This window comes from Diabrotica virgifera, chromosome 6 (genome assembly GCF_917563875.1).
Source record: "Diabrotica virgifera virgifera chromosome 6, PGI_DIABVI_V3a".
Lineage (NCBI taxonomy): Eukaryota > Metazoa > Arthropoda > Insecta > Coleoptera > Chrysomelidae > Diabrotica > Diabrotica virgifera.
This window is the reverse complement of record NC_065448.1, coordinates 168695361-168708858: the sequence shown is the minus strand read 5'-3', so window position 1 is coordinate 168708858 and position 13498 is coordinate 168695361. Positions and strand designations below refer to the sequence as shown.

Genomic DNA, 13498 nt, shown 5'->3' with positions numbered 1-13498 from the left:
CTCTATTGGTTCTTGTCTTCGTCTTCTCAGCTGCTTCATTTCTGTTGAGAAAGTTCATATTCCCAAATTAATCTTACAAGGAAAGATACAAATTTACTATAAACTAGGACGAACTTGGATACGAGGAGCCACCATATTAGGATAAAATTGGATGCGAGAAGCATCCAAAGGTCTCATCAAAAATCCTTAATTAGATCAGAAATAGGTACCAAGAATAATATTGCCCTAAAAGAAGCCTTGAACACACGTAGACTCGTTCACATTTTGATGCAAAACGGAAAATAAAAAAGTATTGAAAAGATATGCGTTTTTATAGAAAAGGTACCGTTGCGTAGCGTTTTATGAGTTTTCGAAGTACACACACAGAATTCTATATGGGCTAACGAGACATTTTGTTGATACTTTGACGGCAAAACGTTCCGTAAAACTTTATTCTTCATCTACCATGTCCTTTCAGAACGTTGGTTACCATTTAGTGTTTTATGTTTATTTGGGATTGAACCATATTTGTTTGTTTAATGAAAATTACATTTCTTAAATAAATTATTTGGCTTTACAACTCTATGTGAGTCTTGACCGCGTTTACTATTTTCCTCCATTGTTGTCGGTCCTGAGCAGCTATTTCCCATTGCTGTACTCACATTTTGCGTAGATCACTGGCTACTGCGTCCCTCCATTTCTTTCGTGGGCGACCAACTGACCAGAAGTCTTTCGTCACTTGATCTTAGCACGTGACCCGCCCATCGTATTCTGTTTGCTTTAATGTGGCGTACTATGTTTTCATCTCCATATGTGTATTGTCTGGAGTTCATCATTGTGTTTTCTTCTCCATTCTCCTGTTGTCTCTTCTCTGCAAGGCCCATAGATAGTCCGCAGTATATTTCTTTCAAGTACCAGTAATTTTGTCGTTTCCCGCTGATTCAGAGTCCATGTTTCGTTTCCATACGTTATTATGGGACGAATTATTGTCTTATATACTCTTATTTTTGCTGGTCTTGAGAGTATTTTTGATTTAAGTAGGGTTCTTAATGAGTAATATGCCCTGTTTCCTGATGATCCTGGCTGCCACGTCCTTTTTATATTTATTTTCAGATGTTATGATCGCTCCCAGGTACTTAAATTCTTTGACGACTTCAAAATTGTATTCACTAATTGTTACGTTTTGTCCTAACCCTTGGTCTTGGGTTCTTCGTAACCACAATGTACTTGGTCTTTTCCTCGTTAACCTTAAGACCAACCTCCCTGGCTCCGTTCTCGAAGGGGGTGAAAACTTCTTTTTCATCTCTGGTGGATTGTGCAATTGTGTCCACGTCATCCGCAAAGGCTAATAGTATTTTTGATCCTTGGGCGGCAAATCCGTTTGTCAGTTGTGGCTGAGCTTTCCTTACTGCATGTTCCAGTGCGAAGTTAAACAGCAGGGCGGCGAGAGGATCTCCTTGTCTAAGCCCGGTGTCAATGAGGAATTCCTCCGACGTGGTGCTGCCAATTCTGATTCGTGCGGAAGCGTTCTCCGTGCTCACCATTCCTAATCGTACCAGCCTTCCAGGTACTCCCATTTCTCCCACAATGCTTCTCTGCTAACAGAATCGTAAGCTTGTTTGAAGTCCACGAAGATTTGGTGTACATCGCGGTTGAATTCCCAGTTTTTTTCCAACACCTGGCATAGGACGAAGATCTGGTCTATGATCGACCTTCCCGGTCTGAATCCGCTTTGGTAGTCGCCTATTATTTCCTCTGCGTATGTATTTAGTCTTCTAAACAGTATTATGGATATAATCTTGTATGTTGTATTAATTAACGATATTCCTCTATAGTTCCGACATATTTGTTTGTCTCCCTTCTTGTGAATAGGTATTATATGGCTTTCATGCCAGTGTTTCGGTATTTCTTCTCTTTCCCAGACTTCTCTTATAAGATGATATATCTCAAGATGTAGTCTCCGTAAATCGTCCTCAGAAAATTAAAAGAAATTAATTTATTTGATTCATAGAAATTCTGACCAATAGAAAGCTACAAGAATAAAAATACAGCGGGAATTTTTTCGATAATTTCCCGTCGTCAAGTATTAAGTCAGATGCCCTTCGTTGCTACGCAAAAATGAACATTCAGTGATATTAATAACAATTAATGTTTAACAAATTGTCTAGGAGAACACCATGAACAAGTTTAGCAAATATTCAGGCGAAGATATCAATAAAATATTAAAAATTGGAAAAATCCTTTGTAAAAGGTATAAAATTTTTTTTATTAAAAATCCCTTTAAGTGCTTCATCACAACAAAAAGTTTTCGATTTTATAAAAAACCATCATCAGTGTTAGACCTAAAAGTAAATATAACCGTTTTAATGAATGTAAAGTTGATATTTAAATTTTGACTAAGGTTAAAGCAAGTTGGTTATACTTACAGATTGGATGCCAGCTGAGCCACCAAAGAAATATTCAGGTAAAAACCCTTTAAATATTATATGGATGCATTAAAGGTACATACTTAAATAAAATGCCTTAGGATAGATACATGGCAACAAGGATAATGCCCTTAGGTAAGGTATTGAATTTCCCAACACGTGGGATGCAAATTGAGTTGTTTACATTACAATGACTTAATGGCAACTGAATGCAAATTGAGTGATGTTTCTGAAAGGTGTCAAAAACAAACCGACAATGTGACGTAGAAGTTACCCTGTATTAATATTACTTTTTTATAAAATCGAAAACGTTTTGTTGTGATGTAGCCTTTAAAGGGATTTTTAATAAAAAAAAATTTATACCTTTTACAAAGGATTTTTTTCAATTTTTATGATTGATGGTATACAGCCAACTGCAGGAAAAAAATTTCTTTTCCTTGTGGATCTTAATAAAATATTAGTTAAAATGATTTAAAAACAGTTTTATCGTGAAATAATCTTACCAAATTACTCTCGAGCTCATAAAATTATCGATTTATTTTGCCCTCGTGACAATTGACATAATTTCACTCCCCTTCAAAACTGTCAAAGTGTCATTCGGGATACAAATCGATAATTTTAGAGCTCTCGTGTAATTACTACTGAAAATTTTTGGAACATTCCCCATAACTTGATCTTGTTAGGTTACATGTACTTTCCTTCAAATTTTAAATGAAAATTTGGTCTTGATCTTAAGAACCCTGGCTATCTGTGGTCGAAAAAACATTGTTGGAAATGATTACTGCCACTAGGAGTATCAAATTCTGACTGTTTTTGTGTTACATAGTTTATGTAATCTGTATCGTATATCAAATAACAAATAGTTCCAACAAATGTGATCATAAAGAGAAACAAAATAGTATAACTACAATATTATCTACTTACTGTAGTTAAGTATTTCAAATGTTGATGTGCACTATTGTCTATCGAAAGTCACTGTCATGCAGATCCTGGCTGTAGAGGTGTGGCAACCTTGGGTTTAAGGCTACGAAAGCGATGCAAACTTCTAAACACTTTGGTACACAAAGTGGGGACTATACAACTTTTTATTAATTGCGTTTTAATAAAGCGGACCACGCTGCCCTGTAACGAGGAAGAGGAGACTACCTCGCATGTCCTCTGGAAGTGCCCGGCATTGGCCTACCAGAGGTGGCAGATCCTGGGGTCGGCCTCTATGCAGCTGAGCCAGATGAGGAAGTTGCCTTTAAGGAGGGGGTATGGTTTGAAATATTTAAATTTTTTTATTATTTCAAATAAAAGTGCATACTTTCAAGAATACTCTCTGAAAAAACTGCTTTTTTAAATGCGGTGGACATTGTAACTGAAAAACTACTCGGCCGATCTACCTGATATTTTGCACAGATTTTCTTTAGACATTTCTTGAGGTAACAACGTCGAGATATTTTTCGTTTTGTGCTTATTTTTTGTTCAACAATATTAAATCTGTTGGTTTTCACAAAATTTTTATCAAAAATTTCGTATTTTTGACTTTTGAGTGATACCAAAAATTCAAAAATCAATAAAAATAAAAAAACTCGACGTTGTTACCTCGTGAAACTCATAAGCTAATAAAATCTTTTTGAATTTTTTGTTTCGAATAATCCAGTGACGAGTTCTGATGTCCACCGCAAAATCCATTTTTTTTTGAGCTGCCTGCCAAAATTTGTGGCCAATGGCTTATTTTTCAATATTTTGGATTGAATTTTTTCTTAAATATTCTTTGAATTGTACTTAATGTGTTTATTTAATTTAAAAATAAAATAATTCTACCATAGTTTCGAAAAAAATTCACAAAAATGTGCTTGATATATTGATTTCAAACCATACCCCCTCCTTAATAGACCAGGACTATTCAATGTTTCTTAACCACTTTGGTGGCACTTAGAACCTTAGTAATTCGCTTAGGGCTTAGAAAATTCTTATAACTTACTTAAATGGTCTACCAAATTTCATTAAAATCGACCTAAAATGCTGTCAGCAGAATTGGTATTTTATTTTTTAATCAAAAGTTATTCTCGTTCAAAAATTGCAATTTTTCAATGTTTTGAATGTTTCACCGCGTTTATCTCGAAAACTATGCATCCTACGAAAAAACTTGTAAGAACATTTTTTGCTTAGAATTACCCAAGAAATACAAAAAAATGTTTTATTTTGCGAAAAATCGATGTTATGTAATTCCTCAAGTTCTTTGTTTATAAGAATCTTATCGACATCCATATCAACTGTTACCCAAAAAATTCGTGTTCTACGGGTCAAAATACATAAAAAAACTTGGGTAAGTCCATCTAAATAAAGGAGCCCGTAGCACCCCCTCCTGGACACAGCACTAATTTATTTATAAGCCAAAAAATTGTTTATAACTTTAAAACATTGCTGAGGCTGCTTAAATAATCCGATTTCAATTCATTAGATAGGTGAAGTGCTTCTTTATATGTAAAAAAATTGACAAATCTTTGTATGTTCTAGTTTTTGTTGTGCAAGATTTTAAAAAATTTTAATTTTTTAAAAAAGTTTAGATTGCAAAATTATTATGCAAAATCTGGTAAGTCAATTTTAATGAAATTTGGTGGACGGTTTTAGCACATTACAAAAATTTTCTAAGCGAATTAGGAAGGTTCCAAGTGTAACCTAAGTGATGGAAAAACATTAAATAAGGACAGGCTTGTTTTGTCCTCTTATTTTATATTTATTGCTATTTGGCAGCAAGGGTGTTAAATTAAGACATTTTTAACCAATCGTATCTGATAGAAAATTTAATTATCTTTGTTTTATTCCTATACGACTCTGTTCCAAAACGAATCGTTTTAAAGTTATAAGCAAATAAAGTAGAAAAAAACGAAATTTTTTGAAATTTTTAAATATTTTAATTTTTTTATTAATGTTCCGGGCATATTTGAGAAGGAGCATAAGTCAATTATTATTAACGAAGTTATCGCCTAACTTTATCCGCAAAAATCCGAATGCCACCTCTCACATCCACCTAAAAACAGATCCTTCCTGGTCTATTAAGGAGACTTGTGGCTTTCTGTGAGGCCATAAGGTTGCTGAAAGATTAGACGTTTGAGGTCGCTTCGAAATGAGGAGCTCAGATTTGCAGACCCTGCTGATTCTGGTAGCCCGGTCGACCAGACCAAAGACGTAATTTTTCCCGTTTTTTTTTTTTGCTCTTCACTTTATGCCCATAATGCGTTTAATTATGAATATTCGGTTATATTTAATATTATGACCTTTAATCGATTTGGTTTAAAATTTTAACAGCAACAAATCACAGGAGTCAAGTACTACAGTGCAGTCAGATAAAACTATGGTATGGATATGGAAATTAAAAATATATCAGGACTTCTAGAAGATTTACAAAAAATCAGAAGAATCTATGTTGAATCTATATTGAATCTAAATTAGTTACCAGTAATTATGGAATAAATCCAGTATTTACATCAAATAAAGAAAAACGGCGCAAAAGGCCTGTGAGATTTTTGATGATTTTTATTTGAAACGCCAAAGACCAGATTCTTGTGGATCTGGTCGTAAGATAGGAGTGATACAATGGACCCGCCGTAGGAGGTCTAGGTGTCTAAAAAGCTCACAAGTGGGCCCTGCCCCGATGTACCATACCATACCAACAAAGCGGACAATCTTTGACAGATTGCAGGGTAATATGTGGCGCCAAATCTGTGACGGATTTTTTTAGGGCTTCTGCTAACAGAGATGTTGCGTCGTTAACGTCTGAACTTGCTCTGAGGGTAGGGGGTGCCTGAAGTTTGGGGAATCTTTGCACTGCACTGTTATCACTGTTAAACTTTTACTGGTAAACTAAAAATATTTTTTAATAGTTTTATATGTTTGTTGAATAATTATTCGAACAAATTATTCAGAATAAAAATTTATACCATTTTTATTCAGTTGCAATGCGAAGGCAAAACAATCTTATTTTTCACTTAGAATACGGAGCGCAGTCCAGCACTCTGAACCGACGATTTTCGACTCTTATTGGAGTCATCTTCGGAGAGGCGTAGGCCTGCTGCCCCATACTCGAAGTGACCAACCATGAACCATGAAAGCTTATCACCACATTGCAACTGACGTGTATGGATTAAGTGACTAGCGTCATCTGGCAATTGAAAGATAAAGTTTTCAATCCGTTGTTATATTACTAAACTTAAGAAAAATGACAATGTGGAAATATTCGTTGTATTCGAATAATTCGTTGTTACTAAACTTAAGAAAAATGACAATGTGGAAAAATATAAATGTTTTGTATCTTAAAATATAAAAATATTTCAATATAACTTTTTGTTTCAGTTATACATGTACCAGTTGTTTCGGTCACTAGCATACATTCACTCTTTAGGGATATGCCATAGGGACATAAAACCGCAAAACTTGTTGTTAGATCCAGAGACTGGAGTTTTAAAATTATGTGATTTTGGAAGTGCAAAACATCTCGTCAAAGGCGAACCGAACGTTTCATACATTTGCAGTCGATATTACAGAGCACCAGAGTTAATATTCGGAGCGATCGACTACACGACAAAAATCGACGTATGGAGCGCTGGGTGCGTTTTGGCCGAGCTCCTTCTTGGTCAGCCGATATTCCCGGGAGATTCGGGCGTAGACCAATTGGTAGAAATTATTAAGGTGTTGGGCACACCTACCAAAGAGCAGATTAAAGAGATGAATCCCAACTACACGGAATTCAAGTTTCCTCAAATCAAGTCACATCCTTGGCAACAGGTAATTATATGATTATTCGTTTTCATTTTTTGTTAATTATATGTTGAACAAATACAAATGTGTTTCTAGTAACATTAATATACAGTCGGAAAATGAAAGAATGCCCATGAACGAACATATATAAAACACGCTGTATTTTCCTGTCACCATGTCACAAAAAATTGGCCAGCGCAAGTACATGTAACAATAATTATTACATGTACTTGCGCTGGGCAATTTTTTGTGTGACACGGTGACAGGAAAATACAGCGTGTTTTATATGTTCGTTCATGGGTATTCTTTCATTTTTCCGACTGTATCTATACTGTTAAGTAAATTAGTCTTAAGTAAGAAAAATATCGATTTTGACTAAGTTTTTTGTACGTTAAAAAAATCGTTAAAAAAGTTATAGTGGAGTCACTGAAGGTTTTCACCTCCGATTTCGTTGAACCTTCATCGATTTTCATGAAAATTGGTAAGTAGTTAGAAGATACTTCAAGGAACAAAGGTGACATGATGTTAACTTGCGCTTTTACCCTGGGGGTGGTTGCCACCCCTTCTCGGGGGTGAAATTTTTTATTAAAAATAATACCAGAAATCGATAGAGGGGCAACTTCTAAGCAAAATTTGTTATATAAAGTTATTAACATAAATCAATACTTTTTGAGTTATGAAATATCAAAGATTTTATTATTTCTTAAAAAAATGCATGTTTTAAAGCTGTTTTTCACGTATTACTCAAAAACCATAAGCTTTTGTAAAAAAGCTATTATTACCAAAATTAAAGATAATAAAAAATTTAATACACTCCCTACTTAAGAGGATCGGTACGTATTTTCGGCTGCAATGCTATTCAAATGGGGATTCATTTTTTTCGAATCCTGAGAAAACTAAGTATTTTTGAAAAATTTAAACGCAGAATGAAAGATTACGTTATTAGCGAGGGCCGAAAGTCCCTGAGAACTTCTATAATGTTTATTTTAATAAGTACAGGGGTGAAAAACTAAGAGAAAATTTAGTGTGATTTTTAATTTCAAATATATCATTCAAAATAAACTTTTTATTTATTCTAAGGGACTTTCGGCCCTCGGTAATAATTTAGTCTTTCATTCTACGTTTAAATTTTTCAAAAATATTTATTGGTTTTTTCAGGATTCGAAAAAAATTAACACAATGCCATGGTAATATTTTCCAAATCTATCTTTGTCTTACAACGCACTCAGCCGAATATAATATTGTCAGCATATATTGTCAGTCAGACACTGACAATCAGTGACAATTTTAAATATTTGACATTGCATCGGGAATATGTTGAGTTATTGATTAAATATTATTGATATATAGTGTATTTGATAAATAATTGATTTAAGACGTGAACTTTTATTGTGTATTATTTGTGGAAGATCCAAACAGAGAATACATCAGGATAATATATTCTGTGATCCAAGTATTTTGTTGTTAAAGATGTTCAAAATTGTAAGCGTTCCATAACCATATATTATTAAAAAATCGCTTTAACACTTTTCCTCTTTTCTCGATTATTACTCTTTGTTGTACAAATAAATTATTACAATCACTGAATACATAGTTAGTGAAAAAATTATCACATTTATTAACTGAATTAATAATTTGCAATTATAAAAATAACAGTTATCCAAGAACATTCAAAACCCATCTCTTTAAATTAATGATGACATTTTCAAGTAGAATGACATTCTAGTAATGTTTACATATCCATACCAGTGTGAATTTTACTACACGTAATTTGCAGTATATAGACAGAAAAAGTAGGGATACACGTAAAATATTTGCGAATTATGTACCCGTAGCCTTAAAGAACTAAACTAATGTTATTTTAAAGTGAGTTATGGGTAATTGAATGTATATTTTTTTCAACGAGTACTCAAATCTAAGTATTCAAGCTTGCATAAAGGGAAGACGATGCATTTTATAGAATATACTTGTTAAGCACTTGTCAAAGTACTTCGGAATACCTATCAAATGAGCTTCAGTAGAAGTTAATAGCATCAAAATTAAGCAAGTTATGATGAAAATAAGAGAACCCTTTCGATTTTTTTTAGGAAAAAGTTAAAAACTAAACATACGCCATTTCCGCAAAAATTAAAATTTGTAGTAATCCTCACAAGAATTTCTTTATGTTATCATAGTTAATTATTTCAACAAATTTGACCGGTTTAGAATGCATATTTTTGAAAAAAAGGTATAATTTAAAAAAATCAGAATTAGAATTATCGTACTTTTCATTTTCTTTTAAAATAACTCCAAAAATACTCAATATACGTAAAAAATGATAAATAACTAAATTTTAGTTTTTTCTGTAACAAATACTTTACCCATTTTACTATTTTCGTAGAGTAAAAAATAACCGAGATATAAACGTTTTAAATTTCAATTTTGCTGCGAGAACCATGTAACCGGAGCCATTTAATCTTTTATTTTTAAAAAAGTAAGAGGTATAAATGACTATTTTGACGTTTTTTAATAGCTCTTGGAATAAAATTTTAACCAGTTATTAGATAAACTTGCTACTTTAAAATTTAACGGAGTTATTTACAAAAAAACAATAACATTTTTTAGAAAATTTTTTAAAAGATACATTTTGAAACATTTTTGGTGCATAAACTTTAATGCTATCAACTTGTTCGAGCACTTATTTGATAGATATTTCAATGAGCTTTGACAAATGTTTAATAAGTTTATGTTATAAAATGCATCATTTTCCTGGTATTTAAGCTTGAAGAGTTGGGTACTCGACGAAAGAAATATACATTCAATTACCTATAACTCACTTTCAGTTAACATTGAAAGGTTTTTCTAGTAAGGAATTTATTTGATTTTTTATTAGCCTCAATTTTGACAATAATAACTTTTAGTAAAAACTTATAGTTTTTGAGTTATTTATGAAAAATCGGTTAAAAACATGCATTTTTCTCACGAAAAATTAAAATCTTTGATCTTTAATAACTCAAAAAGTTTTGATTTATTTTAATAACTTTATATAACAAATTTTGCTTATAATTTGTCGCTCTATCGAATTGTGTGGTTATTTTTTATAAAATAATTTTCACCCCCGAGTAGGGGTGGCATCCACCCCCAGAGTAAAAGCGCAAGTTGGCACCATGTCACCTTTGTTCCTTGAGATATCCTTTAACCATTCACCAATTTTCGTGCAAATCGATGGAGGTTCAACGAAATCGGAGGTAATAGCTCATATTCACCTTCAGTGACTGCACTATTATAGAAATCGACTGATTTTCTTCGACTTAAGACCTTTTTACTTATCAGTACAGATATAATATATGTAGTGTAACCCATTTATCTTGGAAACACCTATAGAAAATTTAAAGTTTGTAACCGATTTTAAGCAATTGTTTCTTTAAATATTATGTAAAAAAGGTCTACTTTGGAACATAAAAATGTTTATTAAAATTTTCAGGGCATACTATGATACTTTTTCTTAGTCGAAAATGGAGAATTTTAACATCGACTTAATAGTCTAAGCGCCAAATAGAGGCTACCGTGGCCTTTTAAATTTTGATGGGCAAATCCAAGTATTTATTATGTATTTTTGGCTGCTGATTACGAATTTCGAGGGTGGATTTCGATCCGAGTGATCAAAAAATTGCTATAAACCATTTAATTTTTTATATAAATTGTTTTTAAGGCCATAGCTTGTAAACTAAAAAAAAATAAAAGAAAATTTTTCAAATAAAATTTGTTTCTTGATAAAAAACAAAGAAAATGGAGTTTACTTAACTAAACCCGGGAACAGTGGCGCTCTCTTCTGTCACGTAAGCAGTCGCGCGTTAGATTAAATAAACTTACGTGCATAGAAATCGGCCCACTTAAAAATTTGGTCATTTTTGATGTCTCATATTTCTTAAACCTGTTGGCCGATTTAAGTGATTTTTTACCATGTTATAGCCTGATTCATTAGCAATGTCGCTGTAATAATATTGTTGTTAGACAGTTAAACTCTCATTGTATACTGGGTGTACCAATCAAACTGTGTTTTTTTCTTAAAGTTCGCATCACCCTGTGTAATATTCTAGCATTTATAAAATACTGAAATTAAAACCCTACTATAGCCTGAGGTTTTCTTAACATTCTGTTTTTTTATTAATTCGTTTATGTTGGATAATAAAAAAGTTAGGTACTTTAACAACTAGACATGTTCTTCATCAATACACGGTGTTTTTAAATAAGTGCGACAAACTTTAAGGAGTAATTCTGCATGAAAAAATAATGGCAGCTGGCTTTATAAACGTATGTCCGCAAATGTTTCGTTTCCGAGATACGGGATGTTGAATTTTTTCTTATAAACTGACGATTTCTTTATTGCTTTAAAACCAGTTGAGATATGCAAATGAAATTTGATAGGTTTTAAGAGATAGTTATTGCGGATTTTTTGGCATAAAATTAAGAATTTTATATTCACTATTAGCGTGCATACTACGTCTACCCTAACTACCATAACTACAGTCTACCATAACTACGTCTTAAAACCCACCAAATTTCATTGGCATATCTCAACCGGTTTTAAGGCAATAAAATAAATCGTCAGTTTCTAAGAAAAAATTCAACATCTCGTATCTCGGAAACGAAACATTTGCGGACATACGTTTATAAAGCCAACTGCCATTATTTTTTCATGCAGAATGATCCCTTAAAGTTTGTCGCACTTATTTAGAAACACCGTGTATTGATGAAGAACATGTCTAGTTGTTAAAATACCTAACTTTTTTATTATCCAACATAAGCGAATGAATAAAAAAACAGAGTGTTCAGAAAACCTGAGGCTATAGTTGAGTTTTAATTTCAGTATTTTATAAATGCTAGAATATTCCACAGGGTGATGCGAACTTTGAGAAAAAAACACAGTTTGATTGGTACACCCGGTATACAATGAAAATATACCTGTTTAGCAACAATAATATTACAGTGGTGTTGCTAAAGAATCAGGCTATAACATGTTCAAAAAATCACTTAAATCGGCTAACAGGTTTAGGAAATATGAGACATCAAAAATGACCAAATTTTTAAGTGGGCCGATTTCTATGCACGTAAGTTTATTTAACAATAGGAATTTAAAACAAATTTTTATTTTATAATATTTTTATTTACTTGTCATTTTAAAAATAGTTATTGATAACAATTTTAAAGCTAATTGGTTCTCACCAAAGGCATAAATTCCACAAAAAATAAATAAAAAAATAATACCTACGCATTACTACAATATTTCTTGAGGCACTTACGAGTGAAAAGTTAGGTTGCAAAATTGTTCATCAAGTTATCAAGGAAAATGATAAAATTATAGTTTTTTTTAACGGCGCAACTGCTCTCGGGTTAAATCCAATAATGAGAAGTCAAGATATTGTAAAATTTTTCAAAGTTTTTTTAATCTTAAGTAGGCTTTTACGCATGCAAATGAGTTTTACAAAGTTTTATTTGAAAGCTTAATTCACAGACTTTCAAACAAAGTTTGTTAAATTACTTACTCTTTATTTGTAATAAAGTTATACCCTTGTTAAGTTATAATTTTCTTAAAACATTTGTACATTAATTTGTTATAAGGGTTTTAAGCTTTGAGCAATAAACATTTATACTTTAAATAACAGTAATGATAGAAGAACTCAAAAGAAAAATTTTGAGCTTAGTAAAATGTTCGTTTATAGGTTTATTTTTAGCCAAAATATAGATATATTAATAGCGCGCTCTGAGGCGCAAGATCGGTTCACAACGAAAAGCTTCGCGCGCGAGCCTCTGGATATAAATTATAATTTATATATGTATACGTTATCTTCATTTTTCATTTTTGAAGATCCTAATACAATTTTATCATATAATTCCTTTAATTAAATCATATAAAATACCTCGTACCAACTTTAGTTCTATTTACTTTTTTTTCAATTTTTTTACTAAATACGACAAAAAACACGAAAAGCTAAGATTTCAGAAATATAACTTAAACAAGGAAGTTGGTCTTATTTATTAATACTATTTTTACAAACATTTTCTTTCATGTATCTGCATCAATATACATACAGGATTCAGTTGTTTTACATCTACATAAGTTTTTAGACCAATCTTTACAGTTACATGGTGATACTAAGCCTGTTCTTGTAGGCATTAAAATTTAAACTTTTTGGGGCTTCGAAGTCTCATTATCTATGATATCCATATAAAAGTGAATAGAGTTTTTTTGCAGCATCATCAAGGAACGTCAATTGTGTGTACCCCGCCATATAAAATTCTCGTTTTATATGCTATGATGGTGCTGCAAAAGAACTCGATTCACATTTATATGGATATCATATAGA

At 32.2% G+C, this 13498-nt stretch overlaps 1 protein-coding gene across 5 annotated transcripts in view; it reads left to right on the top strand.

The window, feature by feature from the left end:
* The window catches only part of LOC114328362 (glycogen synthase kinase-3 beta), a 202857-nt gene that overhangs the window by 143094 nt on the left and 46265 nt on the right, over positions 1–13498 (top strand). For all 5 annotated transcript variants that reach the window (XM_028277201.2, XM_028277197.2, XM_028277200.2 and 2 more), the window contains one exon: positions 6747–7178. In XM_028277201.2, the coding sequence (XP_028133002.1) occupies positions 6747–7178 (432 nt within the window). The remainder of the gene's footprint in view (positions 1–6746; positions 7179–13498) is intronic.